Source organism: Rhineura floridana, chromosome 3 (genome assembly GCF_030035675.1).
Source record: "Rhineura floridana isolate rRhiFlo1 chromosome 3, rRhiFlo1.hap2, whole genome shotgun sequence".
NCBI lineage: Eukaryota > Metazoa > Chordata > Lepidosauria > Squamata > Rhineuridae > Rhineura > Rhineura floridana.
This window is the reverse complement of record NC_084482.1, coordinates 30,948,883-30,969,595: the sequence shown is the minus strand read 5'-3', so window position 1 is coordinate 30,969,595 and position 20,713 is coordinate 30,948,883. Positions and strand designations below refer to the sequence as shown.

Below are 20,713 nucleotides of genomic sequence, written 5' to 3'. Positions count from 1 at the left end.
TAAATTTCTGCACCTGGAAACATACCCAGCCCATTGCAGACACTTCTGCTGTTATAAAAATCACTTAGTGCAGTCTATAAAATGGATGTCTCTGTATCAGCTTAGGCATTGCCAGTTTTGAGAAACAGTTCCTGCATTATAGACCTGATCTTGTGCATCTCATGCAAAATTGATAATCTTACCAGGAAACAAATGGTAACAGCTGCTCTTATTAACAGCTGTTAAAAAGTATTCATTGTCTGATGATACCAAGACTGGCCGGTATAAAATAACTTGATACACTAATTGCATGCAAGTGTATGCACAATTGTGTGAGGTGTGCTTGACCATCAGGGACATCAGTAGTTTACTGATGCCACAGTAATGTCCTTCGCTTTGGAACTGTTCCTATTGTGTGTAATAGAGAAATCGCTATGCTTCATCTCCATCATACACTGCCTTTCCTTGAGGGCCAGGTTAGGCACCTTCAGAGATCTATCTCTCTACTTAGTCTGCCAGGAATCATTGCCTCCTGCCTTTAAGACAAGACAGGCAGCCCACTGTCTTTGCCAGAGATCATGACCATCAATAGTGACTGGGATCACTACTGGCATTCCTCCCTTTATTTGGGGCAAAGTGTTCTAGAACCAAGCCGTGTTGGGGTGTTCTGCTCACAACAATTCCAGTTTGCTTCAAGGTTATGGGACACATTGATGACCTATCTGGTCTTGTAGTTTGATTCTTCCTGTGAGGCTGGGGAGACCATTTCCAGGTCAGGGCACCATAAAGCTCCTACAGTTGTTTAAAACTGTTGGGTGTACTGACCTGGGACATGAAAACGAATAGGATATGGTGTCATTTTTGACAGTATAAATCCCACAGTAAATGGCAGTACAAATCAGAGCTTGGAAAAGTTACTTTTTTAAAACTACAACTCCCATCAGCCCCAGCCAATGTGGCCACTGGATTGGGCTGATGGGAGTTGTAGTTCAAAAAAGTAACTTTCCCGAGCTGTGGTACACATACAGTTACAGTAAACAGATTTTTCTCAACTGGTTCTACCTTTTGTTATGTATGCCGTTTGCTGTTCATAAGTGAATTTCTGACACACAAGTACAGCTGCAGTTTTATTTACTATTTTAATGTGCCCTTCTCCTGTTTGTCTTGCTAACAGATAATGGCACCTGGACCCAGTTGTGGTTGGTCTCTGATTACCATGAGCATGGCTCTCTGTTTGATTACCTCAACCGATACACTGTAACTATTGAAGGGATGATTAAATTGGCTCTGTCTGCTGCCAGTGGACTAGCACATCTGCACATGGAAATTGTGGGGACCCAAGGTAAGAAACTGATCGGCTGTAGTTGTACATTTTACAGTGGTTAGGTCTTCTATGATGATTGGCAGACTTGAACTATGAAACATGAAATAGTTCATTCTTAAGATGAAAGCAGGAAGGAAGTGTAAGTAGGCTGGTAATGATACTAGTAAAATTTAGGGCAAAACAGGTTGGTTGACTTAGAAGTCAAGCCACAGATAAGCATCCACATTGCATACTGGCCTACACTTTGGACCTACACTTCCTGGCTTGCTAAGCCATAGTTTAGGAGCCAGGCTTGAACATCAGGGCCACATGTGGTTTAAGACCCCTATTAAGCAAACTGACATTAGACCACAGATTACCACTTGAAGAACTGCTGTTACAGGTAGGCAACCCATTTAAACTACCGTTCCCCACAATGAGGAACTGTTGTTCAAGCTAACTAGGATAGTTATACCAAGGAGGCATAGTCCCAGTGCTCATTCACATCTGGTAAACTATAGTTTTAACAAGCCAGAAATGTATATCTGCAACAGGCCATTATCTTATCTAGAACCAGCTGGCTCTTGCTGAGGTAGGTGCAATGAGCCTGATAAAAGAGATCTTGTTTGTTTCCTTCAGGGTTATCAATTTGACACTATGTAGTTTGCAGGTTCAAACTGGTTGAGATTGGTGGCTATTGTGGCGCTGTTGCCTCCTTTTTTAAAACTTTATTCTTGGCAAAATCTTTATTGATACACAAAAGGATAACCGTGGACTCCTCTCTCATTATGTTTTGCCAGGAAAACCTGGGATTGCACACCGGGACTTGAAATCCAAGAATATATTAGTGAAGAAGAACGGAACTTGTGCCATTGCAGACCTGGGCCTGGCTGTCCGCCATGATTCTGTTACTGATACAATTGACATAGCCCCTAATCAGAGGGTTGGAACAAAACGGTAAGAAAATAGTGGAACACCTGATCAGAGTGTCAGTGTTGGTAGCTTTCTGTGAACAGACAAAGACACTGCTAGAAGCTGTTGCAAATGCTTCATTGGTGACAGGACTGTCTAATTGGTTTTGGCCGAAAGGCCACATTTTCCCTTGACCAGCTCTATGGGAACTGCATACCAGTGGTGAACATGATCACCCCACATCCTTGCACACACACCAGACATGCAGGATTGACACATATGAGACACATACAGATGTACTAGAGGGATTCATAACCCCCCTCTTCAGCTGAAGGGGAGGAGTTATTGCCCTCTCCCTGCTCCTTAAACCTTCCTCTTTCAACAAGCCTTTTAAGTAGAGACCTTATCCTAGTCTGGGTCTGTGCTGGAATTGCTTTTAAATGTGTTTTTAAGATGTCTTGTTTTAATATGTTTTTAAAATGTTTTGTTTTAAAATATTTTAAAGTTGTTTTGGTTTTTAAGACGTTTTAAAGTGCTTTTTGTGTTTTTGTTTGCCGCCTGGGCTCCTTCTTGGAAGGAAGGGTGGGATACAAATTGAATAAATTCAAAAATTAAACAAATATTGATCTGATTACCAGGGAGAAGCTTAAACTTCTCCACCTATCCCAGTTAATTTTTTTTCCTTTTCTTGCTGTTGCCAAAATTTGCTTGCGGAGCTAGATCAGGCTGGATGTTGGCAATCTGTGGTTTCTATTGTCCCCCTTCTCTCCCAGCCGCTTGGTTTTCTCTAATGTCCAGGCTGTTCCTAGACACTTATCAGGTGCTAACTCCAGTTTTTGTCCCCATGCAACATTAGGGTTAGACATTTGACCAGTCAAAATAATCTTGGACAAGTATTTTTCAAGCATTAACTTTATTAGAACAGAAAAAAATACTTTTTGATCATCAGCAGGTTTTATGTTAGTGCTAAGGATTGTTTCACAATAGCAGATAACTAATTTGTTTTTAACTGCTACTGTAAAAAAATTTTTTTAAATTATAATGAGCATTTCTATAACTGAACTATTCACTAATCAGTTTTTACTGTTTGACTGCAATCTGGCTTTAATAATAGCTGGACATCTCACACAAGAATTCAACAACTGTTTCTTCATTCTCTTTGCATAAATCACATACTCAAAAGGAGCAGAATTTGCACTGAGCTTTAATCTGTGATTCTCCCTCTCTCCCTCCCTCTCCCTCTCCCTCTCCCTCTCCCTCTCCCTCTCCCTCTCCCTCTCCCTCTCCCTCTCCCTCTCCCTCTCCCTCTCCCTCTCTCTCTCTCACTCACTCACTCACTCACTCACTCACTCCCTCTCTCTCTCTCTCTCTCTCAAATACTTCTAAACAATTTTTTAGGCAGAAGTACAGCAGTGTTTCATGCATTTTACTTGAACAACTATCCTTCGTTCTTTCACCTGCTATTTTTTTTAGACAGCAGTCTAATTTCTCTCAAGAGCATTACAGAGTGACATTTGCCACAAATGATTGCCTATTGATTTCTCTTTGTGCTTGGAGATACCTGCAGTTAGAGAAGATGGACTTAGCACATTGCCATGTTACTAGGTTGCATGCCCTGACTATTAGAGTGATCATCTTCTTCTGCTTTGGGGTGGGGAAAGCAGCAGCAAAGTTTTGAAATTGTTGGAAGCTACTGGACATGACTGCTCCCATCATGTTGAGTGTTTTTTAAATATAAAAGCAATAAAAAACCACATCTCAGAAGATTCAGTTAAGATGAATGGGCTTTCAGACACAGCCATATTTACAGCACAATTAGGTTTTAGCCGCAATAGACCCCATAACAATTAATGTGATTTGTTCTTATTTTGCTTCAGCTACATGGCCCCAGAGGTTCTCGATGAAACGATTAACATGAAGCATTTTGATTCATTTAAATGTGCAGATATCTACGCCTTGGGCCTAGTTTATTGGGAAATTGCTCGGAGATGCAACTCAGGAGGTAAATAGTTCCTTTTTCTTCTTTTCACATAGAAATTAACAGGATTGGAATTAAAGCAGTGTCATCCAAATGCATGGAAACTTAAAGGAAGGAACTTGGGGCAACAGTAGACGAGAGATGTAATTGGAAGGAGCAAAGCAGCTGTGTTGCCATATTGTTTGGAGAAGGAAGTAGTCTTGCTGATGCAGGAGGTTACTTTGTTCCCATTGATTCAACATTTTAATCAGATTCTCATTAATGGGTTTGGTGGGGATTATTGGCATTTATTTTAGTGGGTGGAGTCTCTATTGTGGATGACATTTTACATGGTTGTTCCAGGTTTTTTGGATACACTGATTCATTAACATGAAGTATTACTCAACATCTCCTGACCTGATCTGAGTTCGTGTGCACCTTCACATTCAGTAATTCATACATTGGCGTATTTCATTTCAAAATCTGATGAAGAATAATTCTTCAATTTGCATATTATTTTGATGGTCCAATAGTGGCCATTATAATTTAGATTCTTTTATATTCTTTGTCATGGACTGGGAGAGCTGATTGCCTGTCTGTGTATTGGGTGGAAGTAGGTAGCTAGTAGGAGTTGAGGGGGCACAGAGAATGGCTGGGACTTAAGCGGAGTGAAAACATCCAAAGGCAGGCTGCATGAATGGAAAAATAGGGGAAGAGGTGGTAAAGAAGGCAAATAAGAAGTTTCAGGCAATAGATAAAATTACAGAACAAGCAAAGTAAAGAAAACATTAGAAGGTAAATTAGGTGGAAGAATTTTGCCTGTGGCAAAGAAGAGATTGGGGTTTTTTTAGTCTGAAAAATGAATGGGTAGAAATGAGAGAAGCTGAACCAAGTAGCAGAGGGTAACTTAGATACAATAGCAGGGTTGGATAACATACATAAGAGTAATATGATTTCAGGAGCCATATGTAGTAAAATGGGCAGCTGGCCTCTAGGCTTAGCTTTCTGTGGAAGATTTCTATAGATGAAAATAAATATAGAGTGACTTCTTCATTACAGGAAAAGCTGCTTTAAAATATATGTAAATACTTTTAGACTGCAGTCAAGGTATCTGAAATGAGTGGCAGAGCAATCCTTGCCCTGGGCTACAGGGGGGGGGTGTTTGGTAGAGGTGAAAAGAGCTGGCTGCCTGCAAACTGTCACCAACAGAGTGGCATATGTCACTCCATCAGTGTGACATTGCGCCTTCTGACCACCAAATGTGCAAGTGGGTGGGAGTGCTGTCAACAGGATGCCCCCCAGCCATAGCCAGTAGAAGGCATTCCAGGAGTGGAGTTGAGCCAAACTGGGATCCATTGAATCCCAAGCTGGTCTTGCCATTGCATGACAGCAGTGGGCCTGATCCAGGTCCAGCTGCTGTGCCATCCCCAGGCTGGCAGAGAGATTTTACTGCCCCTAGCCTTCCACCATGATCACCATGAGTAGCAGGGCTGCAGATGTGGTAGTCACCTCACTGTTCTTTAAAGCCCTGCCAGCATGGGATGAAGGTTTGGATTGCGCTCTAAGAATATTTCAGATTTCTGCTGGAAATGTGGAAAAGAGCTTGGAGATTTTGTTTACTGTTGGTAATCTTATAACTACACTAGGAAATATTGGAAAACAATATTGAAAGCAACAATATTGGAGGAAAGACTAGATGCCAAGATGCATCTAGAAATAACATTTCTTACTTAAGAAAAAAGAATATTGTATATTTATGGCAGCAGGGATGCTATATGCTCTTGGAATGTAAGATAGAATACAGTAGTGGGTAATTTTTTTCACTTGTGTGGGAACTTTTATGTATGTGATGTGATAAAATGTTTCTCTGAATTTTTGCTTGTTGGAGATTTCCTTTTCGTGTAGTAATGTTTTAAAATAGTTGTGTTTTTATATAGTTTCTTATTTTGGAATATCTGATTATCTCTTCTCCCCCCACCTTTTAGGCATCCATGAAGAATATCAGCTCCCGTACTATGATCTTGTGCCATCCGATCCCTCCATCGAAGAAATGAGGAAGGTTGTATGTGACCAGAAGCTGCGACCTAACATTCCCAACTGGTGGCAGAGTTACGAGGTACCATTTGTCTGTCTTGAAGGCTAAAAGAAAATACCACTTGTAGAACAGGCAATACTGACAAAAATATTACTCGTAATAGCATTTGTCACATTAGTTAGGGCATGATAGGGAGCTCTAGCACATTGCTGGCATTATTATTCTGAGCAAGGCCTGTGCAAGCTTTTTATGGCTACCCGTAAGGTAATCTGCATGCTAACCTTTTCACTGTACAAAGTGCTGTATGATTCTTACCTTGATAACAGTTCCAGTCACCTGATAAAAAGGTAGGCAGTTGCTTTTAAGACTTACTCCATTCCATTCTTTGGAGGAAAGGGGAATGGTTTGCAATGGAGAACCAAACGTATCTAGAGAAGACAGAGCTTCTTTCCACTAAAAGGAGGTAGTTAACCATGTGAGAGCATTATCTGTTGTTGCTTCCTTTTGCTTCCTCTGAGAGACAAAACACTGAGCTTTATTTGCTTTTAAAAAGCAAACCAGTGGCCTGCTTCACATGTCGCGTTAAACTATTAGAAATCGGAAGCCTAGGTTTGGACAACGCAACAAGCCAGACCATGGCATGTCCTCTGAAGGCATGGCTGGAGTGGCAGAGGAGCAAAGTGTCCACAGTCTCAGCAGCGTGCGCCAACAGGCTGCTTGTTCATGTTAAATCATAATTTATTTTCACTGTGGTTTAATGTGATGTGCAAACCAGGCCAGTGTTTTATAGTCCATATGAAGGACTGAACATGGTGTAACACTTCCCTGAATATTCCACCTAACGCCCTGAATTTAGTATGCAAATTCAAATGATAATTTTGAAATGTTGAAACGCATGCAGGACTGCAGTGCCATATTACCGTTTGACCTAGGCTGATGAACAGATGAAAATACACTTAGAAAATTGTTCTCCAAATTGACTGTGTGTTGTGTAGTTGCAATACCAAGAAAGTTTTTTAACATTATATTCAATACAAATTGAGTTTTATCAATTTTTAATGTGTCTAGGAGTAAACCAGTAAGATCTCTCTCTCCAGTTTTGAGACCCAGTGTGGTGCAGTGGTTAGAGTGTCAGAGTAGGACCTGGGAGACCAGGTTCAAATCCCCATGCAGCCATGAAGCTCACTGGGTGACCTCAGGCCAGTCACTGCCTCTCAGCCTAACTTACCTCACAGGGTTGTTATGGGGATTAAATGAGGGGGGGGGGAGTATCATGTTTGTACATCACCTTGAACTCCTTGGAGAAGAGGTAGGATATAAATGCAATTAATAATAATAAAAAAATAAAAAGTTTACAACTGGCTTTTAATCTAGTGTGGGGGTGGGGAACCTTTGACCCGCAGGCCTAATTAGGCCCACCATTTGGCCTATGAGGCCATTTCATCCAAGCCATACTCCTCACACCATATATGATGACTTGTGGTGCAGGTAAAAATCTGGTTAAGCTGAAAGGGGTTTTGTAGGCACCTTGCGAAGTGCTATGCAAGAGAGCACTTTGAAAAAAGCTTCTTAAGACCTGATGACTGAGCCCCTTTTAGAGTGGTCTTGCACAGTGGTTTGCTGATGGTCAAGTCTTGAGAAGTCCCTTGAAAGTACAGTCTCGCAAAGTGTTTTGCAAAGGATCTTCCAGACCTATGCAGGCAAAAAAGGTCACCTGATCTCCACCCACCTGCCAGACTGCCCATAAAGCTAACCAGCCAGATTCAATTCCCCATCCCCACCTAGTGGATACTTTTGACACACAGAACCCAGTTCATAACAGGTGATATACAGTGATACTGCCTATGTGATGGCTAGATAACAAGCGGGCTATGAAGCTGGCTATCCCTGCTCTCAGGGATAAAGAAATGCCCCTTGTCTCCAGTGAAGTGACTTAGCAAGATCACATCTATGCATGGATAGATCCTTGCCTGCTTTGTGGTCTGCAGATAAATAGGAAGTACCATCAAAGCATAAGCAACTAAGTCTGTGTAGACTAAAAGAACCATTGGACTGCTGTTGAGAAATTCCTAATGTCCTTTCTCTCCCTGTGTTTTTAGGCTTTGCGAGTAATGGGGAAAATGATGCGAGAATGCTGGTATGCTAACGGAGCAGCACGACTAACAGCTTTGCGCATCAAGAAAACTCTCTCTCAGCTCAGTGTCCAGGAAGATGTGAAAATTTAATTTGCAAGCCCCATCCTAAGGAAGCTGCACAAAGCTGCCACGCTAGCATTGATATGCGGTGGATGAGGTCTACCTCGTATTTCTACATGTCCTGCTGCTATCAACTGGACAACTTGGCCTGCAGGTGGTTAAGTGAGGAAGGTGGACTTTCATAGACTTAGCTCCCTTCCTGGTTAAGGAGTGAAACTCACCTTTTCTAATCCCCTCCTGAAAGCAGAAGGATGGGCTTGTATAGAGAGATGTTGGCCACAACTGTAACCTGTTGTTTCTCTGAAGGAAATCCCTGAACATTCTAGTGACATGCTTGTTGGGGAAGGCCCTGTTGCTTGGGGGAAGTTGTTGAGGACCGACATGTACACATAGAAGCTTTGTGTGCTCCCATGTCCGGCCATGTAAAGCTCTTGGCCCTTTCCTGGTTTGACAGATCCTAAGCCAGTGCAGCCATTAGTTTTCAATAGTGTGTGCATGTGCAAAGGTATGTGTCCCTGTGCCCTTTGGTATGTATTATGTCCGCTTGTGCTCCTGTGCATGTGCAAATGTAGAGCGTCCTCTTGTGAAGTGCAGGTGCTAGTGCCCTCTCTATCCACTAGTTGATCATTATCTATTTTTCCTCTCACTAGGGAGGGAGTGGGTCTCTGCCCTGCCAGTTTCTAGACCTGCCAGGGCGCTACACAAATTATCTTACTGCCATCCTTCCCCCTCTTTTAAAGGCCAGGAATAGATCTTGTGTATTTTAGATTCACGTTCCTCCTGTGTTGATAATGCTGGGTGGCTTCAATTGCCTAGCAAACAGACTGATCTGCAGGAGGAATAGATAGCTGAAATTGGTGCTGCTCCTGGTTAAAGGAAGTAGGGCAAAATTAGGACTGAGGAAAGAGGCTGACCTTATAAGATCATTGCCCTTCTGTTTCTCAAGATGCCTGTGGCAGAACAATTCAAGCATTATAAACATTTCTGTAATGAAGCATCTATGGGGAAAGAATGCATTCAGAAGCTTCCCGGGAAGATTTATCCCTTAAGGAATGATGACTGCAAAACTGAACTTTTTTATTTAAAAAAAGGGTACCTCTGTGTGTGTGTGTGTGTGTATGTGTATATGTGTATATATATGTATATGGTCTCCCATATTCTGGAAATGACTATGTGTCACTTGGGATGGGGTGGGGGGAGAGTTGGGAATGGATTAACTGCATGCATTTTGTTTCAATTAAATGATCAGGGTGTAATAAGACTGATTTGGCTGTCACATTTGTTTTGGGAAGCAGCCTGAGACTGTATTGTGATGCATATAAGGCATTGAAAACTCCATAGTGTGTGGGTTGGTTGAATTTTGTGGAAGATAACTCCTGAAGCCATAACTTTTAACTGGAGTGGTTTGATTAATTTTTTAAAATTCTTATTTAATTGGGAGGGTCGGGATTTTAACTTTTTTTTACTATTCTTTATAAGAGAAGTAAAACTGATAATTACCTCTCATTCTCTTTTTAAAGAAATCACTGCAAAAAAAAAAAGAAACCTGAAAAAATACACACAGCTCAATTTTACACTGGAAATATTTCTGCTCAAATTGTGAGCCCTGACTTCTGAGAGGAGACATTGTCTCCACGCTGAGACAGGACATTTTTTAAGAATATAAAATATTCTGTGTTTTGCTGTTTGTGGGTGCAGGTGTTTGTCTTTGTCTCTTCCTCCCCTTCTCTTGTGCTCAACTGTGTCAGTGTGTCAAGTGGAAGCATTGTTGCATTGTGTGTTGGAGTCAATTTTACATGCTCCTTTTTTGTTTGAAGCAAACTGTAGCTTTCTCCAGGGCTGTGTTTTGAAAATCTCAGGCACTTTTACTCATGGAAGGATAAGTGGGGTTTGCCCTTTTCATAAAACTTGCTGCCTTCTGTGACGTTGTTCTGATCATTTCTGAGCCAGAGGCTACCACACATCTCCAGCAAAGGGACACCACTTGCCAAATCATCTCAACAACTGTTTTAAGATGAAAAGCACCTTTACATTTATCTAGATTATGTTTTCCCATAACTGAGAAATGGTCTACTTAGTTACTGGCATTGGAAGTTGAAGACAGTACATCAGCACAGAATTAAATTGGGGTGTCAGGGGAGATGAACATGTCCCATCTCCCAGCAGAGGCACAATTCCATTGCTAAGTCCCCCTTGGTTTTAAAAAACAATTGGGGAGCCATTGTCCTTTAAACCTGTTTGGCCTTGATAGCTGAAAGAGCTGAGAAAGTTGTAGTGTGGCTGTGAATTTAACATGGTGCTGAAGCACATTCTGAGTGTTCCTCTAAGAGGTAAATAATTTTTCCACAACACCATGTCCTGTTTCTGTTGTACACTCTACCTGTATGACATTGCAGTCCTAAGCACACCACTTAGAAGTAAGATCTAGTCATGCTACCATGTAAAGGCAGTTTGAATTGGAGTATTCAATTCAAGCTTAATGGACAATATAAAAACTGACAAATCACCGGGCCCGGATGGCATCCACCCGAGAGTTCTCAAAGAACTCAAAGGTGAAATTGCTGATCTGCTAACTAAAATGTAACTTGTCCCTTGGGTCCTCCTCCGTGCCTGAGGACTGGAAAGTGGCAAATGTAACGCCAATCTTCAAAAAGGGATCCAGAGGGGATCCCGGAAATTACAGGCCAGTTAGCTTAACTTCTGTCCCTGGAAAACTGGTAGAAAGTATTATTAAAGCTAGATTAACTAAGCACATAGAAGAACAAGCCTTGCTGAAGCAGAGCCAGCATGGCTTCTGCAAGGGAAAGTCCTGTCTCAGTAACCTATTAGAATTCTTTGAGAGTGTCAACAAGCATATAGATCGAGATGATCCAGTGGACATAGTGTACTTAGACTTTCAAAAAGCGTTTGACAAGGTACCTCACCAAAGACTTCTGAGGAAGCTTAGCAGTCATGGAATAAGAGGAGAGGTCCTCTTGTGGATAAGAAATTGGTTAAGAAGCAGAAAGCAGAGAGTAGGAATAAACGGACAGTTCTCCCAATGGAGGGCTGTAGAAAGTGGAGTCCCTCAAGGATCAGTATTGGGACCTGTACTTTTCAACTTGTTCATTAATGACCTAGAATTAGGAGTGAGCAGTGAAGTGGCCAAGTTTGCTGACGACACTAAATTGTTCAGGGTTGTTAAAACAAAAGGGGATTGCGAAGAGCTCCAAAAAGACCTCTCCAAACTGAGTGAATGGGCAGAAAAATGGCAAATGCAATTCAATATAAACAAGTGTAAAATTATGCATATTGGAGCAAAAAATCTTAATTTCACATATACGCTCATGGGGTCTGAACTGGCGGTGACCGACCAGGAGAGAGACCTCGGGGTTGTAGTGGACAGCATGATGAAAATGTCGACCCAGTGTGCGGCAGCTGTGAAAAAGGCAAATTCCATGCTAGCGATAATTAGGAAACGTATTGAAAATAAAACAGCCGATATCATAATGCCATTGTATAAATCTATGGTGCGGCCGCATTTGGAATACTGTGTACAGTTCTGGTCGCCTCATCTCAAAAAGGATATTATAGAGTTGGAAAAGGTTCAGAAGAGGGCAACCAGAATGATCAAGGGGATGGAGCGACTCCCTTACGAGGAAAGGTTGCAGCATTTGGGGCTTTTTAGTTTAGAGAAAAGGCGGGTCAGAGGAGACATGATAGAAGTGTATAAAATTATGCATGGCATTGAGAAAGTGGATAGAGAAAAGTTCTTCTCCCTCTCTCATAATACTAGAACTCGTGGACATTCAAAGAAGCTGAATGTTGGAAGATTCAGGACAGACAAAAGGAAGTACTTCTTTACTCAGCGCATAGTTAAACTATGGAATTTGCTCCCACAAGATGCAGTAATGGCCACCAGCTTGGACGGCTTTAAAAGAAGATTAGACAAATTCATGGAGGACAGGGCTATCAATGGCTACTAGCCATGATGGCTGTGCTCTGCCACCCTAGTCAGAGGCAGCATGCTTCTGAAAACCAGTTGCCGGAAGCCTCAGGAGGGGAGAGTGTTCTTGCACTCGGGTCCTGCTTGTGGGCTTCCCCCAGGCACCTGGTTGGCCACTGTGAGAACAGGATGCTGGACTAGATTGGCCACTGGCCTGATCCAGCAGGCTCTTCTTATGTTCTTATGTTCTTATGATTCACCATATCTTACAGTCACTTCTCTCACATCCTTACACACCCCTTTTATCTCTCATGTATAAGCCAACTGTGTTGTGTTGCACCTCAAAAGCTAAAAGGGATAGGCTGTATCACAAACATTGGCTTCTGGATCTGTATAATAATGTACATTTATCTGTATGCATGACTGAGTCTCTGGGATGACAGTGCTGTGTGTATCATTTTTTCATCACTCTTTGCCCAAAGAGCTTTGCACACTTGTAGCACAAACAGATTTTTGGAGCCCTGTCGGAAGAGAAGGCAGCTAGCTAAAGAACATTAAAAAGCACCATGTCATGTCTAGATGTTTATTGAGGACATTTCTTTATTGTACTTATCCAGTGACGTGGAGTTGGCTATAGCTGCAATTTACACTGCAAATTACAGCAGGCTGAAGAGGGTCAAATTTCCCTGCATCCACTTCACCTGCTACAAAAAAAAATGGAATAGAAATCTTAATGTCATATTCAGATGACTATTGTTCCTGTCCATTCCCCTATGAATCAAAAGGAGAAGGTGACAAGTCCTTTCACAAATTGGACCACTAGATTCTTGATAATGTGAAAAATTCAAAAAAGCAGGAGAAATAACTGCAGTAATCTTCTGAGATCCTTAAAAAAAAATTAAGAGCACCTAGGAGAATGATGAAAAGCAGTAACTTTAGCTAGGCATCCATGAAGTTGTTAGTCCAGTGCTCTGAGTAGCCTACGTTCAGGTAGGTCACGGGATGGAATTTCAGTTCTTAATTCTAGCTGGAAGCAAGCAACTAGATTCATCTCTGCATCAAATCAAACATGGAAGAATCTGGCGGCATCTAACTTTCACATGGAAGAGAGTTCATTCGCATGGGGTTTCTACCCCAAATCTAGAAGATGGAAGGTGTGGGTTCTTGGCTGGTGCTCTTAGATTCTGTCCAGTGGCACAATGGCTTCAGAACAGATCATTCTTGGTACTGTTGTCTGTCTCTTTCCTACCCCCCGTTTCTCACTGTCTTGTCCACCTACCCCTGGCTCGTACTTGATCTTTATATTTGTTTCAGGTTTTGTATGTTTTATTAGAAAAAGACTGTAAAATAGCCACTTAGACACTTTACCTCCTCAGTATGCAAATGTAAATACGTGTAATATAGGAAAGAAATCTTTTGTTTTAATATAAGAATGAGGCTGTCCAATTTTCTGTTGTATATTATTAAAAGTTTGTTTTTATTCACATAAGCTCTGTGACCTTTTCTGTTCTGGTTAATTGTGGCTAATAAGACTGATTATCATAGACTTAAGACACATGCAAAACTGGCACGGACTGGAAATAGACTGAGCCGTCCATCACTATTTGGGAGTAAGCCCCAGAGAAAACAGTAGGATTTAATTCTGAATGACCATATACTGGATCACACTGCACATTGTGCATAGATTGCCTTAAGCCAGCAGGAGCAGGAAAAAAGCCAGAGCGCCTTCACCTGAGACTTGGGGAATCAGTAACTGCTGAACTAGGAAGTAAGCTCTGTAGTTTCTTATCCCTTACGGCCAAACAAAAATGTCTGCCTCATATTTCCACTCCATTTATGGTAGTTGGATAACAACCATCAGCAGTAGACAGATGTGAAGCATAAGAGGGAGGAATAAAAAGCTAAAACTTTTACTCATGTCATGTTAGATTTCTGCTTGAGGATTTCCAGTGGCAATAACAAGCTTATCCCATCTTGATGCCTGTGGAGTGTGTTTTAATAAAAATTAAGGATTCCCCCCCCTCCATTTGTCTGGTAGGATAAATGTTGCCTCTTTCATGCTTCATTATGGCAGGTGTATGTTCTGCTCATCCAATTTTGTGTGATTAAACATCTCACCACATTGCTAGTCCGCATGAACAGAGCATGTTGTGAGAGAGGATTGCCCCATTGTGGTATCCGCCCTTAAGAATCAACCAAATAGAATTAGGTGGTTAATTTGAATGGGAGATAGGGGGTTGCCATCTGGGCCTCAATATTGCATTCTAATAATCTTTTCCCAAACTCCCTGCAATTCTCTTTTCCTACACTTGGGTGAAGCAATGAATGCAAATTTAGCATGCAAACAGAAAGTGCAAAGTGCTAATTAAGCTCAACAACATGGCATTACTTTAAAAACAAGGAGAATCTTGTGCATGGATGTGCCCTGGACATACCACGTGGTTCCTCTTTTTAATTTTACTACTGTGGTGCTGTTAGCAAACTAAAGAAGCACACTGGTGCAATAGCAAAAGCCAGAAAGAGGCAGGCATTTCTAGGCCATGAGGCTGCAGTACCCTGCAGATCTCCTTGGTCCTCGTAATGGCTGGAGCAAGCAGAATAAATTATGCATCCTCCTGTCCAGGGGTAGGGAGTTCTATAAGGTGCCACAAAGAAAATGGGCAGCTGTAGAGAAAAAAGACGGAGAAGATGGGGTTTAAAATATTTTTTTTATCCTACCTTTCCATAGAAGAACTGAGCAATATATATGCCCCCCTTTTTTTATCACCACAACAGTCCTGTGAAGTAGGTTAGACTAAGGGACAGTGAACTGGCCCAAGGTCACCCAGTGTGATCTTTATGGCTGAGAGGATTGAAACCTGGGGGTGTGCAATCCTAGTCTCATGCTGGAACCGTTACAACACATGGAATGAATATTGCTTTAATTTGCATATACAGCTTAGAATTGTTTCCCCTAGCATCAAATATAGATTGCCTTGGTGTAGAGCAGAGGTGGGGAACCTTTTTCAGATGAAGGGCTGCATTCCCTTCTGGGCAGCCTCCTGAGGACTGTGTACCAGTAAAAGTGGGTGAAGCAATGGATGCAGCTTTTACCTTTGTGTAGTAGACTAGTTTCTATGAACTCACACACCCCTCTCTTCATCCAGAAAAACAAATGGCATTGATAGTGCTCATGGACACACTCCCGGCCAGAGCTTGGAAAAGTTACTTTTTTGAACTACAACTCCCATCAGCCCAATCCAGTGCCCATGCTGGCTGGGGCTGATGGGAGTTGTAGTTCAAAAAAGTAACTTTTCTAAGCTCTGCTCCCGGCAAGGAACACCTCCTTTTACAGCAACAATGGGAACGCTTTGGCCTCTGAGATGATGTTGGATTCCAGCTACCACCAACCTCATGCAGCCTGACCGATGGCCAGGGATGACAAGAGTTTTAGTCTGGCAATGTCTGGAGGGTCACAGGTTTTCCATCTCTACCTTATAGGGAGGTTGCTGTTCATCTCCACCAGCAAAAACAAACCCTTTTGTGGAATGTTACGAACATTTTGTCAGCCTTATAATTCAGCGTTTACCTGGTAGCTAAGAATGGGGAACCTGTGGTCTTCCGAATGTTGATCGTCTCCAACTCCCATCAGCCCCAGACAGCATGGCCAATGGTCAAGGATTATGGGAACTGTAGTCCAACAATAGCTGGAAGATTACAGGGTCCCTGTCCCTGCTCTACACTATTAGGAATTTCATGCAGGCATGTGAATAGGCTGGTAAAGGGACAGAAAGGAGGACTCTGACCCTCTACACTCAGCATAGAAACCAAGAGGTCTGTCAAAGAGGGAAAGCTCCCTCCTCCATGCCCAACATTGAAATTAGCAGGCTGCTAAAGGGGGCACATAGTTCCACATCCCTCCCCTGAGAACCCCCAGCAGGCTAGTACCTTTGCAGGCCTATTTACAAGGCTGCATTCTGGCATCAGTTTCTTTTTTTGGATTATAGTCCATCAGATACATTTTTCTCATTTATAGCTGCAACATCCACTGTGGGGAAAAAATTGTTTTGTGATTAATTCTAGCTCCAGAGGTTTTCATCAGTCACAAGGATGACTGATTTCCATCTGAGCATCCTTTTGAGTGTGTGTGCTGGTTTCTCAATGGCTGAAAAAGTCCTTTCATTAACTTAAAACAGCCATCTGTGTGCTGGAGCACAGCAGCGTGTCACAAGAGGCTATGAAGTTTGCTTTGAAAAAGTACACAACCTAGTTGGAGACACCCACCACTCTGCCCTCCTTGGAGTGAGAAGGCTGCTGGCAAAATCAAGCCTCCTCTCTGCCACTCTATGGACAGCCACACCATCCCCAAGGGAAAATAGCAAGGACACCGAAGGGATTCCCTGACTCTACATGCATGACATCTGACATGTGTGGCACAACAGGGGAATCTCAGAACCATCAACACTGCTCCTACATCAACAGAAAGAAGAGGCCAGGACCTCAGGTGGAAGTCATATGAGCAGCCAGGGCCATGCTACAGTTGCAAAGAGCATGCCAACTGTTGTTCCAATCAAGAAAATGCACATTTTCTTCCTGGGTGCATCAAAGGAAGAGAGTTGTTGATTTTATGTCCAATGTGTGGGCTTCCCTTAAAGACATTTGGTTGGTCCTTGTAGAAAACAGTATGATGGACTGGATAGACTGTTGGCTTGATCCAGCAGACCTGCTTTTACATGAATGTTCCCATTTTCATCTAGAGTGGGAGTGGAGGTGGGGGTGTACTGTGCCAGATCAAAACCTTGGGCTTCACAGTTTTGTTTTTGTATGGTGCATGCGTACTGGTGTGCATGCAGGCATGTACACATGCTACAGCACATGACCAGCAGTGGCATCATGTACCAGGGGTAGCCAGTGTGGTACCCCCCAGATGTTGTTGGACTCCAACTCCCATCAGCCCCAGCCAACATGGCTAATGGTCAACAATATCTGGAGGGCTCCATGTTGACTACCCCTGGAGTGTACAATGAATACAAGGAGGAATCCACTTTTAAAACTGCCTGAGCAGTAATTGGGATTCTCCAGTCTCTTTTTTAAAAAACAGCATTTGAATTAAAGCTAGAACTCTTTCCAAGGCATTTCTTGTAGCTCAACCAAACATTCTGGGCTTTGTGAAAAGGCTTTTCTGGCTCTTGAAGCTTGTGCATCATATTAACGCAAATGACCCTGCGCTAGGAATCCTAGCTATTTCCTTTTAACACTGGGTGGGATGTCAAGGAGATCCCTGCGAAAATCCCCCAAGGGTGGACCCTCTAAAGAACAACCCTAAAACAGACAAGCATGCATAACTCATGTCATCCTGGGGGATACTTCCGAAATACAAAATATCAGACCCTTGTGCAATCTTCCTACAGCTGCTAGGCAGCTGTCCCCAGACAGCAGACACCCAACTCTTGTGTTTGTTTTTAACCGAGAACTATTTGGCTGTGGGTGATGAGTTCATTCCTTGCTAAAAATTAAGACCAGCTGCTGAGGGCCCAAGTGAACCAGGAGGAAGACTGGCTTTGTGAAGCTGTCAAAAGGGACTACTAGGCCTTGCTCCTGATACAGGCTAACAGTGATGCCATGTCAGGTGCAAGCAGGCATTGGCTGTGTCCTCTGGCTTCGACTTCTTTGCCATGCAAAATAAATACCCTGGAAAACCAGAAGAAGCAGAAAATTTTAGTGCAGTTGTGGGGAACCTCCAGCCTGTGGGCCACAAGCGGCCCACAGGCCTCCTCATCTGGCCCGTCAGCCTCCTTCAAATCCCCACCCACTCTCCTCCGCCTCTCCCCTTGGTGCAACCCCATTTCTCTGCTATTTCCCACTGATGATCAGCTGAACACTGGTCACTGATCTCCCGTGATCCTCCCCTGAGGAGGTGCAGCTAGAAGGGGAAGTGGCTGCTGAATGTTTGCAGAGGTGCTGATGGAGAAAGAAATCGTTCACTTGTTTTTCAGAATAGTGGCTGTTGTTGCTCTGTTGTGCTACTAAAAAAAAATCACTAAAACTTATCTGAGTGGCTTACTTCCAAATACACCTTGGTAGGACTGGGCTTGAGATGGGCGTTGTGCAACAAATGGGAGAGGTAGTCATTGTGAGAATTGAAGCAGGGTGGTCTTTATTCTGGATTACTGAATTCAGAGCACTCTTGGTTCTGGCCCCACCCACCTTTGCCTTCCAGCCACACCCACCCCTGGCCGGCAGCCCCCAGAAGATTGCCCATGAGAGAATGTGGCCCTCAGGCTGAGAGAGATTCCCCATTCCTGCTTTACTGTTATGTTGTTGCTAGATGGGCATTTTTGATTGCATTTTTATTTATATAATAGTGTTTCTTTTTCTTTCTTAGCCATTTTGAATGAAAGTTGGGATGTAAATGTATGTGAGAAAGAAATGTTTTTAATAAATAAATAAAATAGAAATACATCAGTCTGCACAAAGGCAAAAGCAGCCCAGATGGAACTTGCAGCCCAGATGGAACTCGAAATGGGCTTGATTTTGCTTGCATTTATTTCCTGTAAACGCTTATACTTCACCTCTTTGCATGTTTGAAATGGCTTGCAACGTAATTTGAAAATGAGTATTAAAACAATTTAAAATCCTTGAAAACAGGCTGACAGGCTTCACTGGGGGATAAACAAAAAAGAAAGACCACTAACAGTACCGTCAATCGCTATTTGGAAAGTCATACGTAGTCACTAACATCAAGATTTAAAACATCAATCACTAAAATTATTTGTTTTCAGTTATACTATTCAGCGGGATCTTAAAATACATAAAAATGGATCCCTTAACTTTTCAAAGTGTCTGTCTGTAGCACAATTCAACAACTGCCATTGTAAAAACATAACATGGCAAATATACAACTGGTACACCCTGCTTAGGCTGGTGCAGGATTTGTTTCAGTGTCAGCTTCAGAGCTGGGCACCCTTAGATAAGATGCTTCCTATGCAGCTTCCTCCCTGAATGGACCCATCTCCTTCCTTGCCGCTGTCACCACTAGGGAGGGGAAATTTGATTCAGTGCATATTTAAAGATGAACTTTCTTAATTTGCCCTTTCCAAAACCATCTGCAAACTGAAACACAGCCATCCTTCAACATTTGCGCTTCTCTGGGTTTGGCAGTGCAGTTCTCCAGTGACATAATGGGTATGGACATGCACACGCCAGGGCAAAGTGTGCGTAAAAATGCATGTTACTGAAGGTAACATGCAAAACTGCATTCTGTTAGGAGAAATTGCTTTGCAAAAATGCGTATTGGGCAAAATTGCATACCAAAAAAGAAAAGCTCACACTAAAACGCTGATGAATTTTCATGAGGGCATTTTTTTTTAATCACAAACTGATGCGGAAACAGGGAGAACCGAAGACTGGGAAAATGGGAAAGTAACAAATTGATTCACCCACCCCTAGTCGCCACTGTTTGGTCACTTGCCCTCTCCCTCTGGGCCAAACCTGGTCTCCTATCCGGGAGAGGAGCAGGGCAAGTGGAGGCTCCTGTCCCTTCTCCTTTGCTCTTCTCACAGCTCTCTCTGAGCAGGTGAACAGGTAGCAACACGGAGGAGGAGGAGGAGGAGGAGGAGGAGGAGGAGGAGGCAGCACCTCAGGGGGGCAGTCAACTGTGGGGGCCCTGCTGAGGTATGAGCCCTTCGCCAAACAGCATTGTGAAGGACAAATTGACCCTGTTCTCAGTCGGGAAGGGGTGGAAGGAAACGCAACGTATGTTTCATTAGGTTTTCCCCCCTAATAATAATAATAATAATTATTATTATTATTATTATTTATTAAATTTCTATACCGCCCCATAGCTGAAGCTCTCTGGGCGGTTCACAACAAGCAAGACAACAAAATACAATTAAAACCACTTATAGAACAATTTAAACATACTAAAATACAAATATACTAGCATACAAAGATGCTAAAATAAGTTGAGATGTTAAAATGTTAAAATGTTAAAATTAAAATTATTAAATTATTAAATAACATTATTGTTATTGTTGTTGTGGTTGTTGTTATTTATTACATTTGTATACCGCCCCATAGCCAAAGCTCTCTGAGCAGTTTACAAGAATTAAAAACATTAAAAACAAATATACAAATTTAAAAATACATTTTTAAAAAACAATTTAAAAACTCATGCTAAAATGCCTGGGAGAAGAGGAAAGTCTTGACCTGGTGCCGAAAACATGAGCCCTGCCCCCCAAATATTTTTGAGAGTGGCTCCAAACCAAGGTCAGTGTTTCCCAGGTCAACCCAAGTCATGTCAGCCTGATGCCCCCCTCCAGATTGGAGCCACGGAACAGATGGAGGTGGTCTGTGCATAGCCCTAACAAATACTTGGACGTCAAAGCTATCAGTGGTTATTAGCTATGATGGCTATGTTCTAACTCTG

General features: G+C 42.4%; 1 protein-coding gene across 2 annotated transcripts in view; it reads left to right on the top strand.

The window, feature by feature from the left end:
• The window catches only part of ACVR1B (activin A receptor type 1B), a 41,676-nt gene extending 31,376 nt beyond the window's left edge, over nucleotides 1-10,300 (top strand). For both annotated transcript variants that reach the window (XM_061615217.1, XM_061615218.1), the window contains exons 5-9: nucleotides 1,154-1,321; nucleotides 2,083-2,239; nucleotides 4,072-4,196; nucleotides 6,137-6,267; nucleotides 8,286-10,300. In XM_061615217.1, coding sequence (XP_061471201.1) covers nucleotides 1,154-1,321; nucleotides 2,083-2,239; nucleotides 4,072-4,196; nucleotides 6,137-6,267; nucleotides 8,286-8,411 — 707 coding nt within the window. In that variant the 3' untranslated portion in view covers nucleotides 8,412-10,300. The remainder of the gene's footprint in view (nucleotides 1-1,153; nucleotides 1,322-2,082; nucleotides 2,240-4,071; nucleotides 4,197-6,136; nucleotides 6,268-8,285) is intronic.
• The last annotated feature ends 10,413 nt before the right edge of the window (nucleotides 10,301-20,713 follow it).